Here is a 25,210-nt window from a genome sequence, read left to right as displayed (position 1 = left end):
TAAACCAAAATGGGACTACTCTAATCGAAGCATCCCAACCGTCAACATCTTTTGTTTGGCAGCTGCTGAGAAATTTCCACGAGTTATCTTCCGCCTCCCTCACTCCCTACAACACATTCTCTACCACCACAACCATGTTCTCGAGAGCATTGAAGGCACGATCTGCCGCACCTCTGCGCAGAAATGCCATTTCCAGAGCTGCTCTCGTGAAGAGAACGGTTACCACAGACGCCGCCTCCGCGCACGCCGATAAAGATGCTGTTCCCCAAGTAAGATTTCCTGTTGAGATATCCCAATTGATTATTGCATACATGGAATGTGTATATTAATGATTCTCTGGGACGATAGGAAGATGATAAGCCATTCACATTACAATTATCGGACGAGTCTTTCGAGACCTACGAGCTCGATCCTCCATCCTACACCATGGAGACCACCAAGAAAGAGCTGAAGCAGATGTATATCGATATGGTTTCTATGCGGTAAGATCATGATTTGGTATCACGACCGAAGATTCCGCTGATGGGAAAATTTAGTCGTATGGAAATGGCAGCCGATAGACTCTACAAGGAGAAGAAAATTCGTGGTTTCTGCCATTTGTCAACTGGTCAAGAAGCCGTCGCCGTCGGTATCGAGCACTCTCTTACCAAGGAGGACGACATTATTACTGCATACAGATGCCACGGTTTTGCTCTTATGCGCGGTGCTTCCGTAAAATCTATCATCGGTGAATTGTTGGGTCGTCGTGAGGGTATCGCCTACGGAAAGGGTGGTTCCATGCACATGTTCACCAAGGGTTTCTATGGTGGAAACGGTATTGTCGGTGCCCAAGTTCCAGTTGGTGCTGGTTTGGCTTTTGCTCATCAATACAATGGCAACAAGAATGTCTCTGTTGCTTTGTACGGTGATGGTGCCAGTAACCAAGGACAAGTCTTCGAGGCTTTCAACATGGCTAAATTATGGAAATTGCCAGTTCTCTTCGGTTGTGAGAGTAAGTATTTAACCTGACTATGAGGCTGAGTGTATACTGATTGTTTCAGACAACAAATATGGTATGGGTACCGCAGCCAACAGATCTTCTGCTCTTACCGATTACTACAAGCGTGGTCAATACATTCCAGGTCTTAAGGTCAACGGAATGGATGCTCTTGCTGTTAAGGCTGCTGTCAAGCACGCCAAGGAATACGCCAACGCTGGTAACGGTCCATTAGTCCTCGAATATGTTACATACCGTTATGGAGGACACTCCATGTCCGATCCAGGAACCACATACCGTACTCGTGAGGAAATCCAACGTATGCGTAGCACCCAAGATCCAATCGCTGGTCTGAAACAAAAGTTGATCGAATGGAACGTTACAACCGAGGATGAGTTGAAGTCCATTGACAAGGAGGCAAGAGCCAAGGTCGATGCGGAGGTCAAGGAGGCCGAAGAGATGCCTTTCCCAGATGCGACCCCACAAATTTTGTACGAGGATATCTACGTAAGGGGAAGCGAGCCTCAATACATGAGAGGAAGGACGAACGATGAGAACTACTATTATTAGGTTGTTGGGACTGGAGTTGTTAGATGGTTGGAAGGATCGGAAGAATGAAATGTATAGTATGAATGGCCGACAGAACGATCGATTGTTGGCAGGACGTGGAATGACTGAATGATAGATGGGTGGTCAATGCTTGCAATTCTTTTCGTTCGCCAACTCACATATGATACACCTACCTCCACTACCCTGTCTTCGTTTCGTTTCGTTTCGTTTACTGTAGTTGAGATGAATTGAGCGCATACCCTATCCTACTACTGACTGATACGTGCTGTGATCCTGAGGCATCTTATGTTGTCAAGGCTATTTTAGGGTTACTACACCCTCCCTCCCACTCTAAGCACATTTATTGACCACACAGCTTCAACCCCCAAGTGGGAGGAGCTTTCTTTTGAACGGTCCTTCGTTGACATAGTCGGATAATCTGTGGAAAATTGATGCCTGGCAATATGATTTCAGAGCATTATGGGTGATCGACTATTCATGGAACCTGCCCCGTTTTGGAAATGAGAGGTGTCCTTTCGAAAATGAGTAATAAGTAGGTAGCAACGTCAAAGCCTGAATTGTTGGCAGCTAGACACAAGTCTAGAGGTAGTCTAAAGGTAATGGTTCAATTGGTACAAGATGAATGTCCAATCAGATACTAAGCTCAGCTTATGTAAACGGTGTTTTTTTCGCTTGCTTCAAGCTAGTTGGAGAGGATGATCATTCTCTGGAATTTATAGTTTCTCGGCTACTAGGGAGTATCACTGGTCAAGTCTATAAGAATAATAATTTTGAGAGACTCCTCGTAGTAACTCTTATTTCTTAAAAGAAAAAAACCGGTTATCATTTTTTTGTTGGTTGTTATTATAACTTACTTCACACAATCCTCATCACTTCTATTCATCCCTTCCTCGACAGCTTCCTTAATACCTTTTCAAAGTATTAAGATTCTCATCCTTGAAGCAGGTTTTATCATCTGACTCTTTAATCCATTACCATTCTGAAGAATTCGGCATCATTCTAGTCCAAATACCGTTCGTTGTATTCACACTATAACGATAGAAACAACGATGGCGACCTCGAGCACGTTTACATTTTTTCCAGATCTACCCATCGAAATTCGTCTTTGTATTTGTAAGTTGGCTTGTTTCCAGCAAAGAAATATCGATGCATCATTTCGTTCACTCCGAATGGGTGGGAACGTGGGAAGATGTCCGCCAACTGGAGGTCAACTGGTTACTTACACTAAACCTCCACCGATCCTACATGTCAACAGAGAGTTCAGGGTGGAAGCCCTCAAATATTATAGCCATGTAGACTTTTCACGCGAAGTATTTGGCGGACCGTTGAGGGATTCTCAGCTCTATATCAATTGGGAGATAGATCGATTGTGTTTCGGCTCATTGATTGATTTCATGATTCATGAGGGAGGCTTTTATAGCGAAGGAACAACTATTAGTGCGTTCGAAGTACGCAAAGTATGTCTGAAAAATGGACTGAAATATTTGGGCTGGAATATAGCAGACATTGAAAGCTTAGGCACAGAGGGTAGCAATAATTTGCGTGGACAAAAATCAATGGAAGTGGCGCATATACTTCCCTGGAGTCATCAGATTGACGATTTTTTTATCTTTTATAATAAGGGGACGGAAAATTCTAATTCCAGAGGAGAAATCGTTGAATTTGGTTCGGCTCCATTAATTTTACGTGATAATAAAACATGGCTTCATGGCATACATTTTAATACAGCGAAGAATGACTTCCAGACGGGAAACGGTTTTCAAGGTGCCGGTGCACTCTTCCTTCATCAACTCGATGTTCTTGATCAGCGATGGTGGATGTATCATAGGTTTTTGGGTCAAGAAACGACGACGCAGGCTTTCGAGCAAGGGCGGGAGGCAAGAAAAGCTGTAAATCGAGTGCGTCTTGTTTATAACATTGGGAAAGTGGAGCCTGCGACAATTTGAGCGGTCGGTTATTGTCCAAATGTATAGATTGCCTGCCTGGTGCGGTCAGAGTCCTCATTATGATCTTACTTGCTCGCATATATTTTCTATGGACGTGGCTAGTGATGTGTCATAGCTTTCTCGAAGACAGTTTTACAATCGCATTGATTATATCTATGGCGTTGAATAGAGCTTCATTGTTGGCTTCTGGCTGCTATGGCTATTCGAAGAGAACGATCAAAGGAGTGTGACCAATTCCGGTTCATAACACATTTCTTTGTATGTAAGATTTGAGATTTGGGAAACAAAACAATTAATCACGACTACGATTTTAGTGGCCGGATCAAGTTAGAACGCAACAAAGGGGTCGCTATGAATAAAGCCAGCTATTTGATCCATGTCTGCACTGCAGGTTATCATTGCTGTGATCAAGCACCTTACCGAAAAGTTAGTATCGCACACGTAACATTCTCAAGTACAATGACAATTGCATACAGCATGGCCGACATAACTGGACGCCGCAGACGAGACTTCCCGTACTCGAGACCTGGCTTGATGACTTTGTCAGAAGGGCGGGCGCAAAGTCTAAGTGGCAAAACAGAGGTTGGACGTAGTTTCAGCAGTCGCGACTCGGCTGATCTTTCAGGAACAATTCAAGGTCCTGATGAACGACCTGCAATTCGTCCGCAAGCTGTTTTTGCTGGTGGCCTTCGTGGAGGAAGTGGTCCTGGATCACCGGGAACGGGAGATGGTGAGATTGGTTTATCTGGCATTGGGAGACCGGCTCAGGGTACAGGACAGCCGAGTCCCAAACCTGCGGAGACTGAGAAGGATCCGAATTTTAAGATCCCTGCTCCTACAAAAGGGAAACCACCACCATTGGATATTTCGCAGTTTAAAAATCCAGATGGTACTTATGATATGGCTAGAATACAAGCTGTGGTATCGACTCGGGTTCAGGCTGGAGTTCGAGAAACGAGAGCGGAGCGTCGGGCAGAAAGAGCTCGGGGCTCCATGGCTCCTGTACCGGCGATGAAACCCCTTGATACTACACAAGCAACGGCACCTTTGAGTAGGGCAGAGGAAGTTAACCCTTTGCAAAGTCCTTTGAAAGATCCTTTGCAAGGTGATAGATGGGGCGGGCGAGGTAAACCACCACGAAGACCGCGAAGACCTCTCTTTCTCTCCCCTGATCTCTCCCCTATTGCTGAAAGAAGTTCAACGGGTAGTAAGAAGACGGAAAATTTTGAAAGTCCAAAGAAAACTGGAGGTGGTGAAGACTTGGAGACAGGGGAGGTAGATTCGCATAAGGGAAAAGAACCTACTGGGGAAGAAGACAAAGCAGACCGACCAGCGGCTGAGGAACCTGTAGCAGATGATGAGGGCAGTTTATACGGTGCATCTCCTCCAAGACACCCTGTTCAAAAGCCTCTACCGCATGATTCGAATGTAAGTAGATGTGATATATCCTTCGCAATTGCACGTACTAATCCAAATAGAATTCTCCAGGCCAAAGTGAAAAATATCGTAGATGGGCTGCCGAACCTGCAGAATCACCTACCGTCGAAGAAAAGTTTAAGGAGTGGATAGACCGTGATAGAAGCTCGGAAAGCAAAACTGCAGCTCAAGAGCTCGAAGCGTGGGCACAAAATGATCTGTATGATGCACGCGAAAAACATCTGGCGTGGCTTTTTGAACAGAGAAGTGTAGCGAGTCGTCGGCTCAAAATTGAAACCGATCAGAGCAAAATACTCCAATTGCAAAACGTCATCATCAGGTGCACGCTTGGTATCAAAGAATCTATTAGATTAGAAGAAAGACGGCAAAGTCTCAACACGTTAAGAAATAATGTGGAGTTGGAAACCAATGTCCTTGTGAAACTCAGATTACAAGAACTACTTGAAGTATTGGAAGCCAAAATTGAACTTGAAGAAAAGGTCGAACTAGTAAAACTCCAAGTTCACATGCGTCCTGATTCCGTTTGGCAAAAAGCGAAGGATATGACGCCTGCCGAGCGAGCGGTGCTAGAGATGCCGGCTGGACATCATTTCGCGGCACCTGCACAACAACCGCCACCTATGGTACTTCGAGAGTCTTTTGCTGAACAGCTTCTGAGAGATAAATGGGAAAAAGAAGATGCACCTGAAGAACTAGAAGATCTTTTCGATCAGATTGGTGAATTCTCCGATTCGGAAGATAGAGACATCTATTGGGAAGCTTTTCAAGATATTCGTCGGCCCATTTTACTCCAGAGAAACAAGGAATTGACCGACCTTTGGAAAGAACAAGCGGATGAGGTGAAAGCTGATCGGCAGGATGCTTGGCTGAAATCGGAAGCTGAAGCTGAAGAAAATTATTGAAATTTCGCAAACTTGATAAGCGAAATAAGGAGGAAGAAGAGGTAAAGAAGCGTCAATTTGCGGATGCCCTCGCGGCGACGGTAGCAAAGAAGAAGATTGAGATACCGAAGTGGATAAGACTATTGAGGATATTGAGGGAGTACATGATGCGCAAAACGCACCACCGGTGGTTGGGCAAAGAAAACGGATGGATATTTCTGGACTCGTAGTCGCTCTTAAAGGCAAGGGAGTCGTTATACCCGAACCATCTACACAAGGTGAAAAGGATTCGGGAAGAAAAGGTCTACTCAGTGTTCGCACAGCGCCTAAAGGAGCTGGAGATGGTGGAGAAGCTGAGACGGCTGTCACCGTTAACGTATCTTTGGCTCCGAAAGATTCCGCGGAAACAGATCCTCGCACCAGTTCAACTGAAGAAGCAGAGAAACATATCACTTCCTGAGCCGCGTCCTGGTTCACCCTTTAGACCTGGAAAATCACTTTCGTCGATTCAAGAACAGAGATCAAGTCTTACCTTTGAAACGGATCGTGAGGTTGCAGATTTCTTGGAATATCTGACGATGGTAAGAAACAACGAGGAGGTAGTCAGGACAGGTGAAGGCGAACTGATTGATTCGGAGTTGATGCGGGTAAAAGAAAAGAGTGTGATGAATCCTGGCCCGATTAACCCAGCCGAAGAGGAGAAAAGTCAAAAGCGGATTCGAGCTGCGAAGAAAAGATTAGAAAAACTGGTTGCTAGACTTATGATGTCCAAAGAGGAGCTAAAGGCTCTTGAGGAGAAGGAGCACCAGCAGAGGAAAGGGCAAAGAGAAGAAGGATCGTGGAGAGGCGGCTGCCTGGGAAGAAGCTGAAAAACTCAGGAAACAAGAATTGAAGGACGAGGAAACGGCAAGAGGTAAGGGCGAAGCTGATGAAAAGAAAAAGGAGGAGGAGAGGAAAAGAGATGAATTAGCCAAAGCAGACAAAGCCGAGAAGGAGAGAAAGGAGAGAGAGGCAAGAGAGATGGCCCTCAGAGATCAGATTAATAGAGAGAGAGAAGAGAAAGAAAAGGCCGCTCAAATCGCTAGGGATAAGATTGCTAAAGATTTGAAAGATAAGGAAGATAAGAAAAAGCCAGGTGCACCGATTGATGTTGGAGATATTTTGAACAAGATAAAAGATGGTCTCCTGACAAAAGCTGGAGCGGTCACTGCTTCATTAGATGATCTCCTGGCTGAAGCTAAACGGGTCAACCCTGCGGCTGGAGGGGTCACTCCTTCCACGCCGGCGGGTAAGGGCGAGGACAAGCCTGGGGAAAAGCCACCTGCGGAGCAAAAGGCAGAAGCTGAGAAGAAACGTGCAGAAATGCAGAAGAAAGCTCAACAGGAGGAAGATGAGAAAAGGAAAAGGGACAAAATCGCACAAGATAAGAACGATGAAATCGAACGGAAAGAGCGTGAACGGGTGGAAAAAGAACAGGCTCAGGAGGCACTTAAAGAGAAAAAACTTGCGGATGAACGTAAGGCTAAAGAGGATAAAGATAAGAAGGAAAATGATCGACTTAGGTTTAAGGAGGAGAGGAGAAAATTGGCGGAAAGATGAAGAAGCAGAAAGAACGCGGAGAAAATGAACGCCTAGAGCGAGAGGCGAAGGATAAGCTAGATCGATTGGTAGATGAACAAATTGATCGTTTGCAGAAGGAGCTTAAACAAAACGAAATTCTGCAGAAAGAAAACGAGAAGAAACGTCAGGAGCAGGAGAAGAAAGATAAAGAAGATCGACTGATAGCTGAAAAAGCGAATCAGTGGGATAACCTTCAACGTGAAAAAGCTAAGAAGCAAAAGGAGAAAGATCAAGTAGAAAGGGAAGAACGATTGGCACGCGATCACATCGAGAAGAAACGGAAAGAAAGAGGAGAGGTTGAAACATCAGTGACAGTAGAAAACCTCGAGTCAGAAGCTCAAAATCCTGAACTCAGAAAGGAGAAAAAGGAACGTGAGAAGAAAGAGCAGGATAAAAAGGATCAAGAAGAAGCTGCTGCACTTGCAAAAAGGGCTCAAGGAGGTGGACTTTTCCAAAGCATCGCCGGCAGATTCAATTTTCCCGACATCTCCTGGTTGAGCTTCAGAGGTCCTACACACTTGCAAGGGAGAGCGGGAACCGTAGCTCCCGATGGTCCGTCGCCATCTATTCGTACTCCTGTCCCGGCTGACTACGAATTGGCCCCTGTAGATATAGCTTGGATGCACGCTTATGCTTCCGAGTCTGCTGAGCGCAGAAAGATTAGTCTCAATCTCACGATTTTCACTTCTGCGAAACAACATTTTCCGGGTGCGGCGCCACCGCATTATTTGGTGTGTCATGATATTCCGATACTGTGGAATGTGTCGCAGTTGAAACGACATCTTTCAGCGATCGTACAAAGGGCGAAGGTGGGAGAGAGGAAAATAGTGAAGCTGAGGATTGAGAGGAGATGGTTGAAGAATGGGAGTAGGACGTTGTTGGACGAGGGATTTAGGGATTGGGAAAGTGTGGTGGTGGTTATGGTGGAGAAGGGTGAGAATGTGAAGGAGGGGGATTGGAAAGAGGTGTGTTAGAGAAGCGGATGGATCGGCAGGGTGGATAGAGGGCTGGCCTGGCAAGGGAGCGCTGAGGATGCCAGTGGATAGGAAGGTTTGGTTGGCGGAGGCGTTTGAGGGGGTTTTTGAGAGTCCGGTGTTTGGGGAGTAGAGGGGGTAGTGGTGATGATTTCAATGCTTTGTGAATTGTTATGAATGAGGTATATCCTGTTATTGCTCTGAATTTTGGTCTCGGTTTTTTCAAGTACATAGTTCGGTAACATTTATAGATAAAATTGTATTCTTTTTTTGATAATCAACAATTTGTTTGCAATTGAAATTGACGTGACATTGTATCTTCAAGTCATGATGAATCACAGAGTATTGCAAGAAGAAATTTAATCTGATTCACTATATTTATAAGCCCGGTTATTGGGCTTCCGCTTCTTTTTGTCTTTAAGCAACAAGATTGACTTTCTTCGTCTTACAATAATCCATGATTCACCATAAAAATCAAAGTGTTAAATTCTGTGATGTGTTTGTTGTTCGTTTTCCAATAGTAGGTATTCCAATATCAGTCCTCTTTTAATAGCTTATTTTTCCTCTCGATTGAATGTTTTTATTACTAGCGTGTAGATGAAACTTCTCAACTCTCTTCTATCAGAGATCGAATTTGATCAATTCTTTCAAGAAACCTCACAGGGATGGTCATTAAACGAGAATATTTTCAAAACAGAATTTTAAATGTTGATAGGGTTCATAAGAAGTATAGTGAATGATCTCAAGTCATATATTATACCTAGGTAGCTGTATTAGATGAGCGAGGGTGCTAAATTAGTACACAATGCTAACTGTCTAGACTGGTGAATAGAATGAATATGTAGTATCATACGACTGCACCTATTGCGAAGTTCTCCTTTGTATGCCTACCTAGGTAGGTATAGGTATATCAATTGAAACAATACTTTAATCAAGTGTTATTGGAAAGATTTATTTCTGCTAGCGTGAAGAAAACAAAGTGAATTGTCGCTCACATGATTGACGAAATGAGACCATAGATCCTCGCTTAAATTTCAAGGAAAATTAGCAAGGCTCGTCAAATTTCTCAATCTCAATTTACATACCTTTTCTTAACACGGCCCGATTCTGATAAACTTGATAAATTACATTGATAAGCCACACCCTCACTTTTTCTCCAAATCAAATGCGGCTTTTGGATTGATATCAACTTACCACCAGCCATGTCTTCTCCCCAGAATACTGCCTCCACTGAAATGGACCGCAGATCTTCATTAAGAACTCGAGTTCCAAAACAATCCGATATTAAAGAACCATCAAATTCAGCTCAAAGATCTCTCAGACCTTTTCTTAAGCAAGCCACGACTACCACCGGAACACTTGCCCCGTCTTCAATAAATACTACGGCCACAACATCAGCAACTGCGGATACAGCTAGAAAGTATCGCTCGATTTATCCAAAGCAGGATCCCGACCTAATCCCAAGTGAACAATTGAATCACACAGCTATACGTCCTGCCACCCGTCCCTTTTCTTCTTTTTCACTTAAAAAGAAGACAAGACTTTACAAAAAGGCCCCACCTTCAGTATTAGAAAGACAGGCACTCCCAAGATCATCATCTTTTATTGCAGATTCTACAAACAAGTCCCCAAAGGGACACAATAAGAAGTCAACTACTTTAGCCACAAAATCTATCCGTCTTCCTCTTACTCACAAGGCAAGTTACAACTCCGAATCTCAGGATGAAGATAAAAAGCCAGCTACACAATCAACGATGGCACCGAAGCAATCTACAAGTTCATCCCAGGATCCATCCCAGAAAAGCAACAAGCGTAGTCGCGAGAAGTTTGAGGAACCTGAGTGAGTAGTTTTTTCCAGCAGCTTTTTTCATCATATCTAACAATTTTCCAGAAAGATTTGCATGGTTAGTTGTGGTCTCGGTGGTCAACTAGAAGATTACGCGACATTTTACTTCACAGAAACCGTTTTCGAAGCTTTACTCGAAATCATACCCCACTTTAACAAGTTTCGCAAGCCTTACTCCAACTCGGTCTATGTGCGCGGATACATGGCTTCATCTTCCAGAGTCATCATTCAATGGCTTACTAAGGGTACAGTTATGCCACTAGAGTTGCATAAGCCAGGACGAGCCGAAGGTCTTTCTAACTACCGTTTTGTCGACGCGTACATCATGGCAACCGATTTCCATATCCCTCGATTGTGCGATGAGCTTATGGATTTGGCTATGAGAGAGTTTTGGGGTGGGGATGATAAAGCAGCCATTTTACCAGATGTTCGGGAGTTTAGTACCGTTTATTCACAAACTGATCCCGGTAATCCTTTGAGAAAGCTCTATATTGCTGTTTTTGAGTATGTTTACCATGCTCTCTCCCTTCCCTCTCTTCTTGAACACAAACTAACACAAACTTCAGCTGGCTCTTGACCTCCGATGAATCCAACAAAGACACTGGTAGACCTAAGATTCCTAGTCACGAGCTTTGGAGCCTCCTGTCCCGCTCTGAAAATGCCGGTATCGACTATATCGAATACTGCAGAAGCCAAATCACAGATCGCGGAACTTATGAGCATCCTCTTGATCCACGAAAATGGAACCTATGCGAATTGCATCAGCATTTTTCTCATCATGACTGTCCTATTTCAATCAAACGTCGCAATGCGGCTGTAGAGGATAATTGAGCTTGCGGCGTTGCTTGTTCCCCGATAGGATATTTCTGGGTCAATTGTACAGTTCGCGGATATTTCGAGAGAGTTTATGGTATGGAGTGATCTGAGATCACTATCCATGGCTTGGGCGCTTTAAGTGTAGCATAAAGTGAGTTTGGGATACCTTTGAGGGGAAAATAGATTGATTGATTGATTGATTGATTTCATTTACGTCCATCTTCAGTCTAAGACTATATAGGACGGCTAGGCCTCTAGAGGCTCTAGCGGATAACTTTTTATTCTACAAAAATGGATATATACGATTTAGGGAAGTAAAAACAAATGCTGGGGAACAGTGCCCGCTCATTATACACATTGTATATAATAAGAAAATTGTGAAAATTAAGAAATTGTAAGGAAATCAAAGCCCTCTCTTATTTCTCTAATTACTTTTTCTTCATTCTCTTCTCCTCTCTCCTCTTCTACTACTATTCCTTCCTCTATCTCGTCTTGTATGAGAGCCCTGGCCAGGTGCCATGCTCTTGTAGCGATTTGGTGATATTGATGAATTTAATGGCTAATTCAATACCTACTTTTGTATGGAGTAGGAACTGTATAGTGATCTTAGATAGTGGTATATTCTTGAATATTTCTTTTCTCTCTGCTTTGTATATGGGACAACTAATAAGGAGGTGTTGTGGAGCCTCAATATTACCACATATACATTTGTTATCAGAGAGTTTGAATCGATGTAAATAAGATTTGATATATCCATGACCTAATTTGAGTTGAAAATATGCGCTAGCAGTGTTTCGCTTGGTTTCGCTTGGTAGCTTGATTTTCGATCCTATCTTCCATGGAAATAGCTTTGAATAGGTCAAAGGGGATTGATTTGATCTGAGTTTGTATTGATTGAGAGTAGAAAGCCATTGATCTGAATCGTATTCTTTGATCATCATACCTAGAAGTCCAAAACTTGTTTCGTTGAGATAGAACATATTGTGGTTGCTTCCTTTGCTAGTTTATCTGCTAGCTCATTTCCTTCTACTAAAGTATGTCCTGGAACCCAATTTAGAGATACTTCAGCTCCTTTTGCTTGATGATTTCCGCTGCTTTGATTGCTCGAATCTGATAGGCCTGTCCAGGGTGGTCTGATGGTGTTTTTAAGCGATATAGACCAGCTTGGTTGTCCGAATATATCTTGAATTTGTTGCCAATACAGGCAATTGTTGCTAGCATATTCAATAGCTCTAGTAACCCCGTAAAGCTCTCCATTATACACTAGTTGATTGCTACCAATATTCAATTGTTGTTGATATGAAATTCGATTGTTTGGTTGTATTGCGATTATACCTACACCTATACCTATTCCTTTTTCAGTAGAAGAGGCATCAGTATAAATGTAGGTAGTATCCTTATCTCTGTGATTGAAAACGATATTGTGAAGAATAGCAGTATCTTCTTTTGATGAATTGCTAATATTAACTCTGAAGGGAATTTCCTTTTTCCATGGGGGGAAGTTGAAGTGAATAATCTTTTCAAGTGAAATAGGATTGAGATCCTGATTTATTGATCCTCTAATTCTATCAAGTTGGATTGATTTATATCGTTTTCTTGAGGAGTAGGGATTACTTCCAAATCGGTTTGATATTGAGCTGATATTTCTTTTTCGATATTGATTGGATGGTTTGGCGAGAGTTTAGCTAGACGAAACGCGTATTGCCTAACATTTGAATCTAATCGAATTTTTGGGGGCTTTAGGCCTGCTTCTACTTCCATTGGAAGGATTGGGGCTGTTTTGAAGACTCCTAATATCTTTCGAAGAGCTAGGTTTTGAAGCGATTGCATTATATTCTTGAAATGAGTTTGACCTCTCCACCAAATCACTGATCCGTAATCAGCTATACTGGTTACACATGCTATATATAATTGTCTAAGGGCTTTAGGATTAAGGCCCTTTTCGGTGTTAGCTAATCGAGCCATTCGATGGAAGGCACCTTTCGCTTGTGTGATTCGAATATTAACATGTTGATCGAATTTGAGGTTCGGGTCGAACCATATTCCCAGCCATCTAATGAGAGATTGGGGTACAATTATTTCCGAATTGGGTAGCGTGATTGGATATTTTTTCGTCAATTTGGATGATGAAAAGTGCATTAGCTCTGTTTTTGCCAAATCGAATTGGATTGCATTTCTAGAACTGAGTTCATAGATTTGTTTTGTAACTCTCTCTAGGGTTTTGATATTCTTTTTCCATGTAGATGAATGTGTGATTAAAGCAATATCATCTATATAGGAAAGAAACTTGATCGAATTGGGTAAAAAGAGCTCCCTGATATATATAAGGAAGAGAATTGGAGAAATCGGGCTGCCTTGTGGTATTCCGGTCGAAATTGGCTTGAAAGATTCGATTTGATTATTAAAAGATAGTTTCAATTATCTTTGTTGAAGAAATGAGGCTATCCAGGCTATCAGATTTGTGGGCAGTTTTAGCTTCTTACAAATATCTAATAGTCGATTTCTCGAAACGTGATCGAATGCTCCCTTTATATCCATAAATAATATTGAGGTCTTTTTACTGGCTTGCTTGTTTCTTTCAATTTCTGTAGTCAGTAAAAGTGCAGCATCGATTGCTGATTTCTTTTGGCGTCCTCCCATTTGACTCTTGTGAAGGAGATGGGTTGTTTCCGCTAAATATCCTAATCGTTGAGCTAGAATCCTTTCGCTTATTTTACCCAGGCAATTTAAGAGTGCAATTACTCTATATGCTTTTGGAAGGGAATAATCTGGTTTGGAAGCTTTCTTCAGAATAGCTCCTGTGGCTTGTTTCCAACATTTCGGGTGATATCCTAGATTAATAAGTTTACTAAAGAGAGTAAAAAAGGTTTGTGGGATTGCTTTGTAAGCCTTTATAATGATCTCTTGAGTGATTCCATCTGGGCCAGGGGTTTTTCCTTGGATTTTGACTGAACAGGCATTGCTTAATTCGATTTGAGTAAGATTAGGCCATTCCCATTGCTTGGATTGTTTATACCCTTCCCATTGTGGTTTTGGGGTAATAGGAGGGGGTGGGAACAGAGTTGATCTGAAAGCAGAGCATTTTCCTTCGAAAGAGCTTTCTGTTGCAATATCCGGTATCCTTTGATCTTGAAAGTCTTTAGTATAGGCCATTGCTTTGAAAATTGTCTTTGTGTCCTCCTTTTCTAGAAACTTATTCCAATGATCCTTCTTTGCTGTTTTAATAGCTTGAAAGTACTTGTTTCTAGCGATTCGATATCCTTCCTTAGAGCTATGATTCTCCAGATCTGATTCAATTCTTTGCTTTGCTTCTCTTAGCTCTTTTCGGAGATCTTTCAATTCAGGTGTCCACCATGGTTTGGCCCTTTTGATTGAAACAATTTTAGGTATACACCTTTCTATTGCTTTTGAATGATCCTAGTAAGTTCGCTTGCTGCTTGATCTAGAGTTAGATAGTGATTGTCTTTGTTTTTCAAAAGGTTTAAGGAATCCTCTTTGGTTGGAAGGATTAATTCTAAATTCGACAGAATAGGGGAATATAAGGATTCCGATTTGAGTATTGATTCGAACTTTTCCCAATTCGCTAGCTTAGTATTGTATCTAGCTATCGATCCAGTATTAGAAGTACTTAGATCTTCTTTTCCTTTTAATTCGAATAGTATTCCTGCATGATCGGATCCTGTATCTGAAAGCGTTTGCCAATTGTGAATTTGAGGAGAGATTCCCTCTGATGCTAGCGTTAGATCAAGAACACTTGGATTAAGGAGATTAGTTCGATAGAAAGTGCTGATTCCGGGCTCGTTTAAAAGAATGAGATTCTGATCTTCAAACCATTCAGCTAATTGATCAGCGTTTCCGCTTTTCTTCGAAAAAGGATCCCACCATGGGTGATGGGCATTGAAGTCGCCTAAAAGGATGGTTTCTTGTGTGATAGATATATTATACAAGCACCTTTCGATTGTGAAACCTTTCTCTTTAGCTTGATCAGCTTCGTTGTATATATTGATGATTTGAAAGGTTTTGTTTCCATTTTGACAATTGAAAATCTGTATATCAGAATCTATTGGAGAATCGGAAGCTAGATTGATTGTAGCTTGAAGAGTTTTTGATGTGTATAGTAGTGTACGTGGCCGGTAATTAGGATTGAGTCTTGGTAATGTTTGTGTGAAATTGGAGTGTATAATAGATCTTGAATTTGAGTAATCGATTCCGTTTTTAATAATCCAAGGTTCTTGAATCATAATGAGGTCGATGTTAAGTTCTATTGCAAGCTGTAGAACGTTCTCTGTAGCTTGTGAACTCCGATTGAGATTTATTTGAAGGATTCGAATATTAGTGTGACTCATTAATGAGTAGTATTCGATTTTTGTTGAATAGCCTGATAGGTTTCGCATGTTTTCGAATTTGCTGCATGATTCCCTTGGCAATTCGAGCATTTTACTTCTAAGTGTTGACAGAACTTTCCTCTGATATTACATACCATACACAAGTGTACTGATGTAATGTGCTTGCCTCCACATAATCCACAGGAAGGGTTCCTTCTACAATAGGCATCCTGATGCCCAAATCCTTGACATTTCTGACATTGTGTAGTTGGTTTTGATTCGTAGAATTGTTCTACTCTTATACTACTTCCAGCAATATATAATCGCTTTCGAATAGCTAATTCTGCTTCTGATTTTGTAGCAAAAGCAATAACGATAGCACCCTCTCGTTGATGGGCTCTTCTGGGGGCGGGTGTAAGCCAAAAGGGGGTTCCTATAGGCTTGAAGTCTGGATTGAAGGTTTTGATTTCGTCGAGTATAAGATCCATTCCTTTTGTGCCTGAGAATTCTTTAATTGGGATTTTGTGAATAATGACTTTGTGCCATTCTTGATCCTTTTGGATTCTTTCGAATTTGATAATATTACTCCAAATCGCTTTCTTCTCCAATAAGAATTGTGATGTAAAGGGATCATTTGTTGTGATAATGATATTATTATTGAAGGATATAGTTGCTGCTGCAATGACTGGCCCTTTGATTCCGATCTTTTGAAAGGCTTCATTTATTTTGTTTCGGATAATTAGAGGGGAAAAGGAGGTAGGGTTTGGAAAATCTGGCTTGATTAAGATAATTCGTTTTTGGATGAGGTTAGATTTCTTTTCTATATTAGTAGATGTAATGTTTTTCCCTTTGGGGACTAAATTCCATTCTCCTTTTTTTGAAATATCAGCGTATGTTGGTTTCAATGTAGTGGTAGTAGCAGTAGTGGGCGGAAGAGGTTTAGCTAATGCTTTCGCTTGTGATTCGATTTTGCGTGTAGCGGTTTCCAAATGGGTGATTTGAGAGGTGATGATATTCGAAGCTGTAGTAAGCTTCCCCTTTTCAGTATATTCTCTAAAGATCTCTAGGAGATCTAAGAGCTTGGATTGTTCTTCGCGTGATTGGGAGAGAGAGGAAGCTAGCACTATAAGGTCTCTAGCTTTCAAAATAGCTTCCTTGGGTGTGTTTGGGTTGTTTTGGATTCTAGGTTGTTTGTTCTGATTGCTAAGGGGTATTGTAGGGCCCCGTTTCTTATTCTGATTGAATATATAGGTAGTATTGGTTGTATCTTGAGTAATAAAGGGGTCACTAAGTAGATTGAATTCTTCAAATCTTCTTCCAGAACTGGCTGGCTGGTTGGTTGATAGGATAGGGCTAGAGATTTCGAATTGAGGGTTTTCAGAAGGCGGGGGAGGGCTTGAAGATATTGGGGTACCTAGGACAACAGTAGGATAAGTGTTTGGTATAATGGAGGCTTCAGAAGGAGCCTCCATCATGGCCGTATCCCTAAATGTTGATGGATTGTTAAGAGAGCTCATATTGAGGATCTAGTTCTTATTCTGGTAGTTCGGAGTGAGAAAATTTTACGCGAATTTTCGTGTATGTTTCGTGTTCGGAGCGCCGACGACAGTAGCACAACAACTACTGGTCAGAATCACTGGGGGGCAATTGCAATCAATTTGGTTTAATAACTATGATCTAAATCGATCGCGAACGGGTCGTATTTCGAAGAAAAAGTTTCCTTCGAAATTTTGTTGAGGGGAAAATAGTTACATAGTTAAATAGCTTTCATTGCATTTTTGCAGATATCTTCAGTTTTCAAAATGGACAAATTTCTTAATTCATGCTTCTCTCATGATTTAATCACATGTTTTCTTCTTTTTTTCTAGCTGGCTATCATACACCTGCTTGTTATCTAGAATGTTTAAAATTAGATCTTGGTCAAACTTCCTCGATGCTCGAAGTGAAGTTTCAACAGAGGAAAGAGCTGCTAATTGATACAATGCTTAGTTCTGTCGATTATCCAGGTTACTCTATTTTGAGTGGCGTCAGATGTATCTACGCAGTGAACGTGTCGATTCTCGAAGTATGGGCGACGTTAGCATTATCGTGGGAACAGAGATCTAATTTTTCATAGTATTATAACATGTAGATTCAAACTCTTGAAGAATTTTAGAAAACACTAATTAATCAAGTTTTCATTCAGTGAGCATCATTCTTTTGCAGGTAGTATACGTTGTGAAATTCAAGTATTGCTGTGTGACCATTACACGAAAATGCTGTGGTCCAAATTACATAATCAATTCACTTCAACGTCTTTCATTCATACCTATCGTATAGGAAATGGAGTGTTTTTATTTCCGATCTATAATTGCTATATATCTATTTCAGTTTTGAAATCTATTTCTGATCCGATTAAAATAGAAATTATAATTTTCCATATTCTGAAATGAGTTAGTACGATTAAAGTTAATAAATGATTGGGATAAAAGATAGTTGAGAGTATTTAAGTTGATATAAGAAATTCTTTAAAGTTTTTTAGATTTAAGGCTTAAATTTGAGTTATTTATTTTTCTTTTTTATTCATCGAATTAATATTAATAAATAAGCTAGCGAATATCATAATAAATTTATAAATTTATATACAAAGAATTTACTATTATTATAGAAATTCAAATTAGTTAAAGTTTGATCTGATGAAATTAAACATAATTATATAAAGAATGTAATAAAGAATATATATGCGATTAATTCAACTTTTAATGTTATATTTTAAATAACTTTTAACTTTTAGGAAATAATCTATTCTGTAATTATAGAAAGCTTTATATTTATATAATTTTGTATTCAATTTTAATTTTCTAGTTTAGGGATTGTAGCCTAATGTCACGGGATCACCTCTGGGAGTATTCAGAAGCTTTACCGCTGAGCTAAACGCCCAAAAGACTAGGAGGTAGAACTGGAAGTTCTAACTTACTCTCACATATATAGCAGGACAGGACAGGACAGAAAGGGCTTAGTGTTACCCCGTGACACCTAAGCTAAAACAGAAAAAGTGAATTAGATAGTTGTAATATAATTGAATATCTAATATATAATCAATCTAAATTGCCTCAATTTTCTACTAGGTAGATACTTGTCATGTTACATTTTAGCGCAACTTGTACTTTTCAAAACACATACGTGTGTCTCTCAAAACTTCACCAAACCCTTCATCTTTTTTCTTAACTTGTCTTTGAACGACGTTTTGTCTGCTATCTCTTTTAAGCTGAAAGAATTCTCATCGCTTCCGGAAAGATCAACTCAGAAGATATGACTAGTCAATCAAAGAAGACAGAGGCGAGTGAAGCCCACTTGTGGGAGCTCCAAATGGTTCGATCAGATCTTTCGGACGAAAATGATATTGAGGAGATTCCCACCATCAGCGAACTTCTCACGAGAAGTGCAGAAATTCAGAGAACTTCAGCTTATCATGAAGCTCCGGATGTTCTAGGTCAGTCCAGTACAGCAGCTTCAGCATTGGCTGGGAGTAAAGGAAAAGCATCGATGCAATTGCTCGAGGAGCACGGTACTCAAATGGTTGACATTTATGTTGGGGAAGAAAAGATATTGTTTCGTGTAAGTCGATTTATAGTATGAATTGCTTTGCATATCTTATATCGCTCATGGTATACCTCAACCGAAAAAACTAACAAGCCACATAGGTTTACAAAGACATTTTATGCAACGAAGTTAAATTTTTCGATAGGATGTTCGACGGAAATTTCAAAGAGGCGAAAGAAAACACGGCGATACTCCCAGAAGATGATCTTGAAGTCTTCGATATGTTAATGTCCTGGGTCACATACGATAATAAGGTCTGGTCACTTATGGGTCGAGATTTTCGCAAAAAATTGCATCTTTGGGTTTTAGCGGACAAGCTCTGCTTGACAAGTCTACAAAATCACGTTATGGACATTTGGCGACACGAAGATGAGGCTTACGAAACTTACTACACAGCTGAGGAGTTCCAATACATTTTTGAGAAGACAGCAAACAAATCAGAACCCCGCCAGTGCGCTGCCCGCATGCTTCGATTCCAGTCATTGCAACCGCCAACTGAGGGGCTCGAGTATTCGAACGATTCTCGTGGCGAACCAATTCCATTTTCTGATGTTGATACGACCTCTCTCACAAAATTCCTAGCCAAGAACGAGTAAATGTTGGAGATTTATTTGGATTTATCAAGAAGAGCGGACAATTGGAGTGGGGGTGATGATATGGATCCAAGAAGCGGCGCCTCTTCTATGGATACGCCATAATCATCCTGACTGCCCATTTCCTTGCTCATATCAATACACGACAAGATTCTCTTTTTCGTATCTCGAAGGTACTTGGTAACAAAATTTCCTTTCGGATGGGTGGGATAGAATTTTTCTATAGGGAGTCAAGGGGGAAGGAAAAGAAGTATTCATGGCACCATATCATAGACAGGATCAAGATCTTTTATAATTAAATCAAGCTTTCATTTCGTATTATTTTGAAAGCTTCACCCAGAACAATTTCTCCATAACGTAGTCTTTCGTAAAAGGTGGAGGTGAATGCTACGGCAGTAGCCTCGCGAGCCTCCCAGTTGTCTTCCCAGTTGTCTTTTGCAAGTCAACTTCTCAACATAAATAAGTCACCTTTGCTCAAGATTTATCAATCACCAAGAAACGCGTTGAGAGGTTTCCATCTATGGATAATTCCGAACGGTCTTGAGCCTCGATTTCTTGTCACGTAATCAAATACGGCTTCGAAGAATAACTCAAATCAACAACCACACCTTGCTCTGCCATTGAAGATTTAACAAGTCTAAGCTGGCCCCCCTCAAAGTTTCGAAAACGCGCAAACTATTCTGGAGATCTTTTAAGATCCAGATATCCAAGTGCTTGGACACTAGAATGTGAGTTAAAATGATGATCAAGAGATTCTTGCATGCGGAGGCTAATGATGTTGCTTCTCAGATCAAACATGGCTTCCGAAACAAAATCAAAAACCCTCAGCAATGGCGCTTTTTCTGAGTTAGAAATCCCACCCAAACACCATAATTAGTGAAATTAATGTTTCTTAGTATCGCAGGCACTCAAATGGTTGATCTGTTCATCGGACCCCACAAGAAGCTCATCCGTGTTCATAAAGGCATCCTCTGCAGAAAAGTTCCATACTTCGATAAAATGTTCAACGGCCCTGGGGTCGAATCTGCCAACAACTCAGCCACTTTCCCTGACGACACATTCGAGTCGTTTGACTTGCTTATAGGCTGGGTCTATAGCGGCCGTATTTTCTCAGCTCAGCCATGAGGAGGATTGCGCGCGCTTTACAGAAAGTTGCCACAGTTTATATTTGATCTGTGAGAAGTTGTGTTTATCAGAGTTAATGGACGAAATAATGGATCGTTTTCGTGACTCTCAACGAGTCTATCTTCAGTTGATTACATTGGATTGTATTAGAAAAATGTACAAAGAGTCCCAGAAGGCTCAGGATATCGTCTATATGGGTTGCACACTCTGATCTTTGTCTTCAGATCACCAAACTCTGCCTTCACAACAAAATGGCCAACCAACTTGATGCATAGTATCCTCAAAAATGACGATGATCTCTGAAAAGATTTTCTTGTCACCTTGAGAGATGAGGTATCTAATGGTAAAGCCATAATTGACCCAAGACTTGGGAAAGATTGTGTATATCACAGTCACAAGCTTGGCGATGAATGCACTAAAAAGCAGAACAAGCTCAAGAGGAAAATCTCTACAGCGATGCTCTCAGATAATTGAAAGATCTGTCGACGCCCATTCCTCATTCGCATCGGCTGAACATGCCTGTTTCTCGCCTGGTGTCGTCCTAATTAACCAATATCAAGCAAATTTAAAAAACATGGTCTTTTCTTCCTTGAACTATATGTGTGAATGAAAGTTTTGTGACTTTTTTGCAGTGAATTTAGTATGCAAATTGAAGAAATACTTGCATCTAATATGAAAGAGCGTTACAAGTCCAATATATCCCCTTTTGACGCTAGGGCATAGTCGGATGGCTAAACCCGTGACTTACTACCCACGACTCTCACCTTCTGTTCGAATTTCTTAGAACAATTCACTTTTCTGATTTGCTAGAAAAAATTGATAAATACGTGGATAAGTCTTCCAGATCTTTTCCCGAAAAACATTGACTCGACTACAAAATTTGAATTCTCGAATTCGACAATAGATCTTCTGCAGAACCATTTCTATCATTCAAACGCGCAAGTATTCCAAAAGTGCTTCTTACTTCATTCTGGGAAATGACATTCCTGCTAATTACATCTATAGATCTTGCATTTAAGCTCATCTCGAAATATCCTTCTCAATCATATCAAGAATGTCGTCACCTTTCGGTGGACGCGGTACTTACAGAGGCTCTGCTCGTAGGGGCGGTGGAGGCAGTGACCATACTCGTGGTAGCTTTGGAAGTACTCGCGGTAGTTGTGGAAATGCAATTGTCGATCTATCTAGTAAAATAAATGATCCGTTTAGTGCAGTAATTCAAAATCCGGTTTGCTATGGGCAAGACAAATGAAGCTGAACGCTCTGTCAAGATTGATCAAACTATTATCTGAAAGACTTATATAACTATGTATTTATCAATTTTTTTAAGTAAATTAGAAAAGTAAATTGTTCTAAGAAGTTCGAATAGAAGGTGAGAGTTGTAGATAATAAGTTATGGGTTTAGCTATCCGACTATACTTCAGCATCAAAAAAGAATATATTAAACTTGTAATGCTTTTCTTAAGTATATTTCACAGTAAACAATAAAAAAAGACTTCCAGCTAACAGTATAAAGTAAGACAGAAATAGTCGATCTCATAGTAGGCCCTAAAGAAGCTCTTTTTCTAGTCCATAAATCTTTTCTCCGCAACAAGATACAATACTTCGATAAAATGTTTAACGGCGGATTTAAGGAAGCGAAAGAGAATTCGGCAAAATTTCCCGAGGACCTTCCTGAGTCTTTTGATATACTTATTGAGTGGGTATACTCTGGACACGTTCGATTTTATGAGGTCGGGGATAATGCCGGCCCGGAGAACTGGAATTTCCTATGCTTTTACGCATTAGCAGAAAAGCTTGGTCTCACTCAGTTGGAGGATCGTGCACTGGACATTTATCGACACAGTTGTAGAGCTAAGAATTCAAACTTTGGCATGGACTGGGCTACAAATGCATACCAAATCACTCCAGAAGGAGCAGCACTTCGAAGATATACTATTCAAGTGTTGGTTTGGAGATTTCACACCCAAGAAAATTTGGGTTCCAATCTCAATGACCATTTCATCAAGGCAATGCAAAGCGACAATGATCTCTTTGCAGACTACATGCTTACACTTCGTAAACATGTCAAAGTGGGAGCACCAACAGATCCGAGAGTCATTGATCCAAAGATTCCTGCCACCAAATGCGAGTAGCACAATCATACAAAGGACGAGGACTGCTACAGGTTAAGAGAACTTGAATAGTAATACGAACGGAATTTCTGTTAGGAAAATGGGGGAATAAAGGAGTCTTCTATGTGGAGGATCGGTTCAATATACAGTCATAATATCTCTTTCTTTGAACGAGTACAGGCTTTCACATCACGTGTACTATGAAAGTCATTCATCTCCATGAGACTGACACGCGATCTTTTTGTATTCTAGCAGAGAAATAAAGCCACTGAAGTTTTCAGAACTCAAGAGTGACGTTTGGAACCCCATTCATCTATCAATCAGGCTCACGCTTAATTATGCGCCAGGTCTCGTCTGACATTTGGTTTGATCCAGTTGATGTTAGCCCAAACTTTTTGTGCACTATGACATGTTGATGTTTTCCTTCTTTACGTCTTATTCACACATATCCCTTGGCCATATAGAACTTCACTGTCTAATCAGCCTTTTTTCTTTCTCTTCTACTTCTAGAACTAACACTTTCGAACTAATGCTGATAGAGGCAGAGGGACAATCTAAATTTATGTTACATGTTTTTGGTTGGATGATTGAGTCCTCTTAAGCATATCTTTCAAGAAGTCCTCGACATTGTATTGAATTATGGAAATGATCAACGATTAATCCGGTTCAACTTGAAGAGGTTAATTAATGACTCCGGGTATCCATACCTTTACAACCTTCAAACAATTGAAATTTGTCTAATACTAGGTAATTCACTAGGTATGTATCCATCGGAATTATACAGTAGACTATTTTGAAACTCTGGTGAAGTGAACCCATTCACTCATGTTGATTGCTAATCCTGACGTGGATCTCAATCATGATTTGTAGTACCTAGGTATCAAAAAGTTCGTTACTTGCCGTAACATTACCTTCAATAAAGGCAAAACTCATTACAAGATATCTTATAAGTTGAACTCGAAGTCTCAACCTCGCAGAGATTTTAGTCACCGACAACTACAAAGGGTATTTACTGGTTAGCACCCTAGCTCAACATGGATCCTAAGTCGGAGGAAAAATCAGACCCTGAATCTACTCCAAAGTCATATCCATTTCTCAGGTCAGTGCTAATTATAATTTCCTCTTGAGCGTCTGGACCATGCTAACAATAAATAGTAATGTCGGCATCGAGACGGTCGATCTATACATCGGTCCAACTCGTACGCATTATCGAGTGCACAAGAATATTCTCTGTACCAAGATACCATACTTCAATAAAATGTTCAACGGCGGTTTCTCAGAGGCTTCAAACAACTCCGCAGAATTTCCCGAAGATTCTCCTCAGTCGTTTGATGTATTACTTGAATGGCGTATTCTCAGTATCACCCACTCCGACCTTTGAATCGTGTTTCGCCCGGCTCTGTATCTTCAAATTGGAACACCATCGATTTTTACCTACTTATGGATAAACTATGCATACCAGACCTGATGAATGAGGCAATGGATCTCTTGCGACAGTTTTCTAAAGACAATGACTTTCTACCCTCAATTAACCACGTAATCTGGGTTTACAGAAGATCGTTGCCGGGCTCAAAAATACGTTTATATGTATTAAACAGCTTACTCTATGCCTTTTCCTTGAACCAGGAGCCCGATCTCACACCGATGACCCTTTTGATGGGTATAGTAACAAGAGAGACTGATCTGGCTGCCGATTTCCTCACAGCCGTTCGAGGTCAAATCCGTGGGGGCCCAAAGCCAACCAATCCATCAGCAGGTGATGGTGGCATTTATCATATTCATGGAGAAGGAATCGGCTGCAGCTGTTCGTTGAATTAGAGAAGATGCGGCTGTTCGAAGAGTCTCCAGCCTTCTAGAGTGGAGATAGTGTTTATGGATCTTTTGACGGGCGGAAATGAGAGTGGCTGCAATGACATAGGATCCTAGCACCATTGCCTAGATTTATATTGTCAATTTTTATTCTGAGTTACAAGACTGTTTCTCAAATCTAGAAGCTTTAACATGTGATATATACTGGGTGAACCTATCAATTACCGTTCTCTTCCAAATGTTGTTTCGAGGATGGTGTTGAGGCGAGAAAATAGTTCATGACTTTTGGTGAATGCATACACCATTACCAAGTACACTTCCGAAAAAGTTTCTTTCTCCAAAACATTATTTCCAGACTTTGATTAGAGAGTGGATGATTCAATGTAGTTTCTACTCTAGCTTTCGTAATTAATCTTCTAGTAATCCGTCAACTCAAAACTTAAAGACCTCGTTTTGAAGCAGATGATAAAATTCCAAATGTGTTTATAATCCACACCTTTAAGTACTTGAGAATTCATGAGTTTCTTAGGCTAAATATATGACCTTATTCCTCCTTAAACTGATCGAGTCTTTGAATCCTTCCTGAGCTCCCACAG

General features: G+C 40.8%; 6 protein-coding genes across 6 annotated transcripts; all 6 read left to right on the top strand.

Moving 5' to 3' along the window:
* Positions 1-134: 134 nt before the first annotated feature.
* EAF02_003570 (uncharacterized protein) lies at positions 135-1,546 on the top strand (the record flags this gene model as incomplete). Its single annotated transcript, XM_038899618.1, has 4 exons — positions 135-269; positions 349-482; positions 537-991; positions 1,041-1,546. The coding sequence occupies 4 exons, from the start codon at positions 135-137 to the stop codon at positions 1,544-1,546; spliced, it is 1,230 nt and encodes a 409-aa protein (XP_038760545.1).
* Positions 1,547-2,595: 1,049 nt separating this feature from the next.
* Positions 2,596-3,492, top strand: EAF02_003569 (uncharacterized protein; the record flags this gene model as incomplete). Its single annotated transcript, XM_038899617.1, has 1 exon — positions 2,596-3,492. One exon carries the CDS (start codon positions 2,596-2,598, stop codon positions 3,490-3,492), a length of 897 nt encoding a protein of 298 aa, XP_038760544.1.
* Positions 3,493-3,969: 477 nt separating this feature from the next.
* On the top strand, positions 3,970-8,537 carry EAF02_003568 (uncharacterized protein; the record flags this gene model as incomplete). The annotated part of the gene is made up of 8 exons (XM_038899616.1): positions 3,970-4,920; positions 4,971-5,768; positions 5,852-5,911; positions 5,968-6,186; positions 6,251-6,648; positions 6,689-7,326; positions 7,380-8,363; positions 8,425-8,537. 8 exons carry the CDS (start codon positions 3,970-3,972, stop codon positions 8,535-8,537), a joined length of 4,161 nt encoding a protein of 1,386 aa, XP_038760543.1.
* Positions 8,538-9,606: 1,069 nt separating this feature from the next.
* Positions 9,607-11,081, top strand: EAF02_003567 (uncharacterized protein; the record flags this gene model as incomplete). The annotated part of the gene is made up of 3 exons (XM_038899615.1): positions 9,607-10,244; positions 10,296-10,754; positions 10,817-11,081. The coding sequence occupies 3 exons, from the start codon at positions 9,607-9,609 to the stop codon at positions 11,079-11,081; spliced, it is 1,362 nt and encodes a 453-aa protein (XP_038760542.1).
* A 7,601-nt stretch (positions 11,082-18,682) lies between these two features.
* On the top strand, positions 18,683-19,569 carry EAF02_003566 (uncharacterized protein; the record flags this gene model as incomplete). Its single annotated transcript, XM_038899614.1, has 2 exons — positions 18,683-18,988; positions 19,075-19,569. 2 exons carry the CDS (start codon positions 18,683-18,685, stop codon positions 19,567-19,569), a joined length of 801 nt encoding a protein of 266 aa, XP_038760541.1.
* Positions 19,570-21,019: 1,450 nt separating this feature from the next.
* On the top strand, positions 21,020-24,623 carry EAF02_003565 (uncharacterized protein; the record flags this gene model as incomplete). Its single annotated transcript, XM_038899613.1, has 5 exons — positions 21,020-21,024; positions 21,745-21,919; positions 22,212-22,822; positions 23,961-24,138; positions 24,165-24,623. The coding sequence occupies 5 exons, from the start codon at positions 21,020-21,022 to the stop codon at positions 24,621-24,623; spliced, it is 1,428 nt and encodes a 475-aa protein (XP_038760540.1).
* Positions 24,624-25,210: the final 587 nt, after the last annotated feature.

Source organism: Botrytis sinoallii (assembly GCF_014898435.1).
Source record: "Botrytis sinoallii strain Bc 23 chromosome Unknown BSIN_005, whole genome shotgun sequence".
Lineage (NCBI taxonomy): Eukaryota > Fungi > Ascomycota > Leotiomycetes > Helotiales > Sclerotiniaceae > Botrytis > Botrytis sinoallii.
This window is presented reverse-complemented; position numbering and strand designations above follow the sequence as displayed.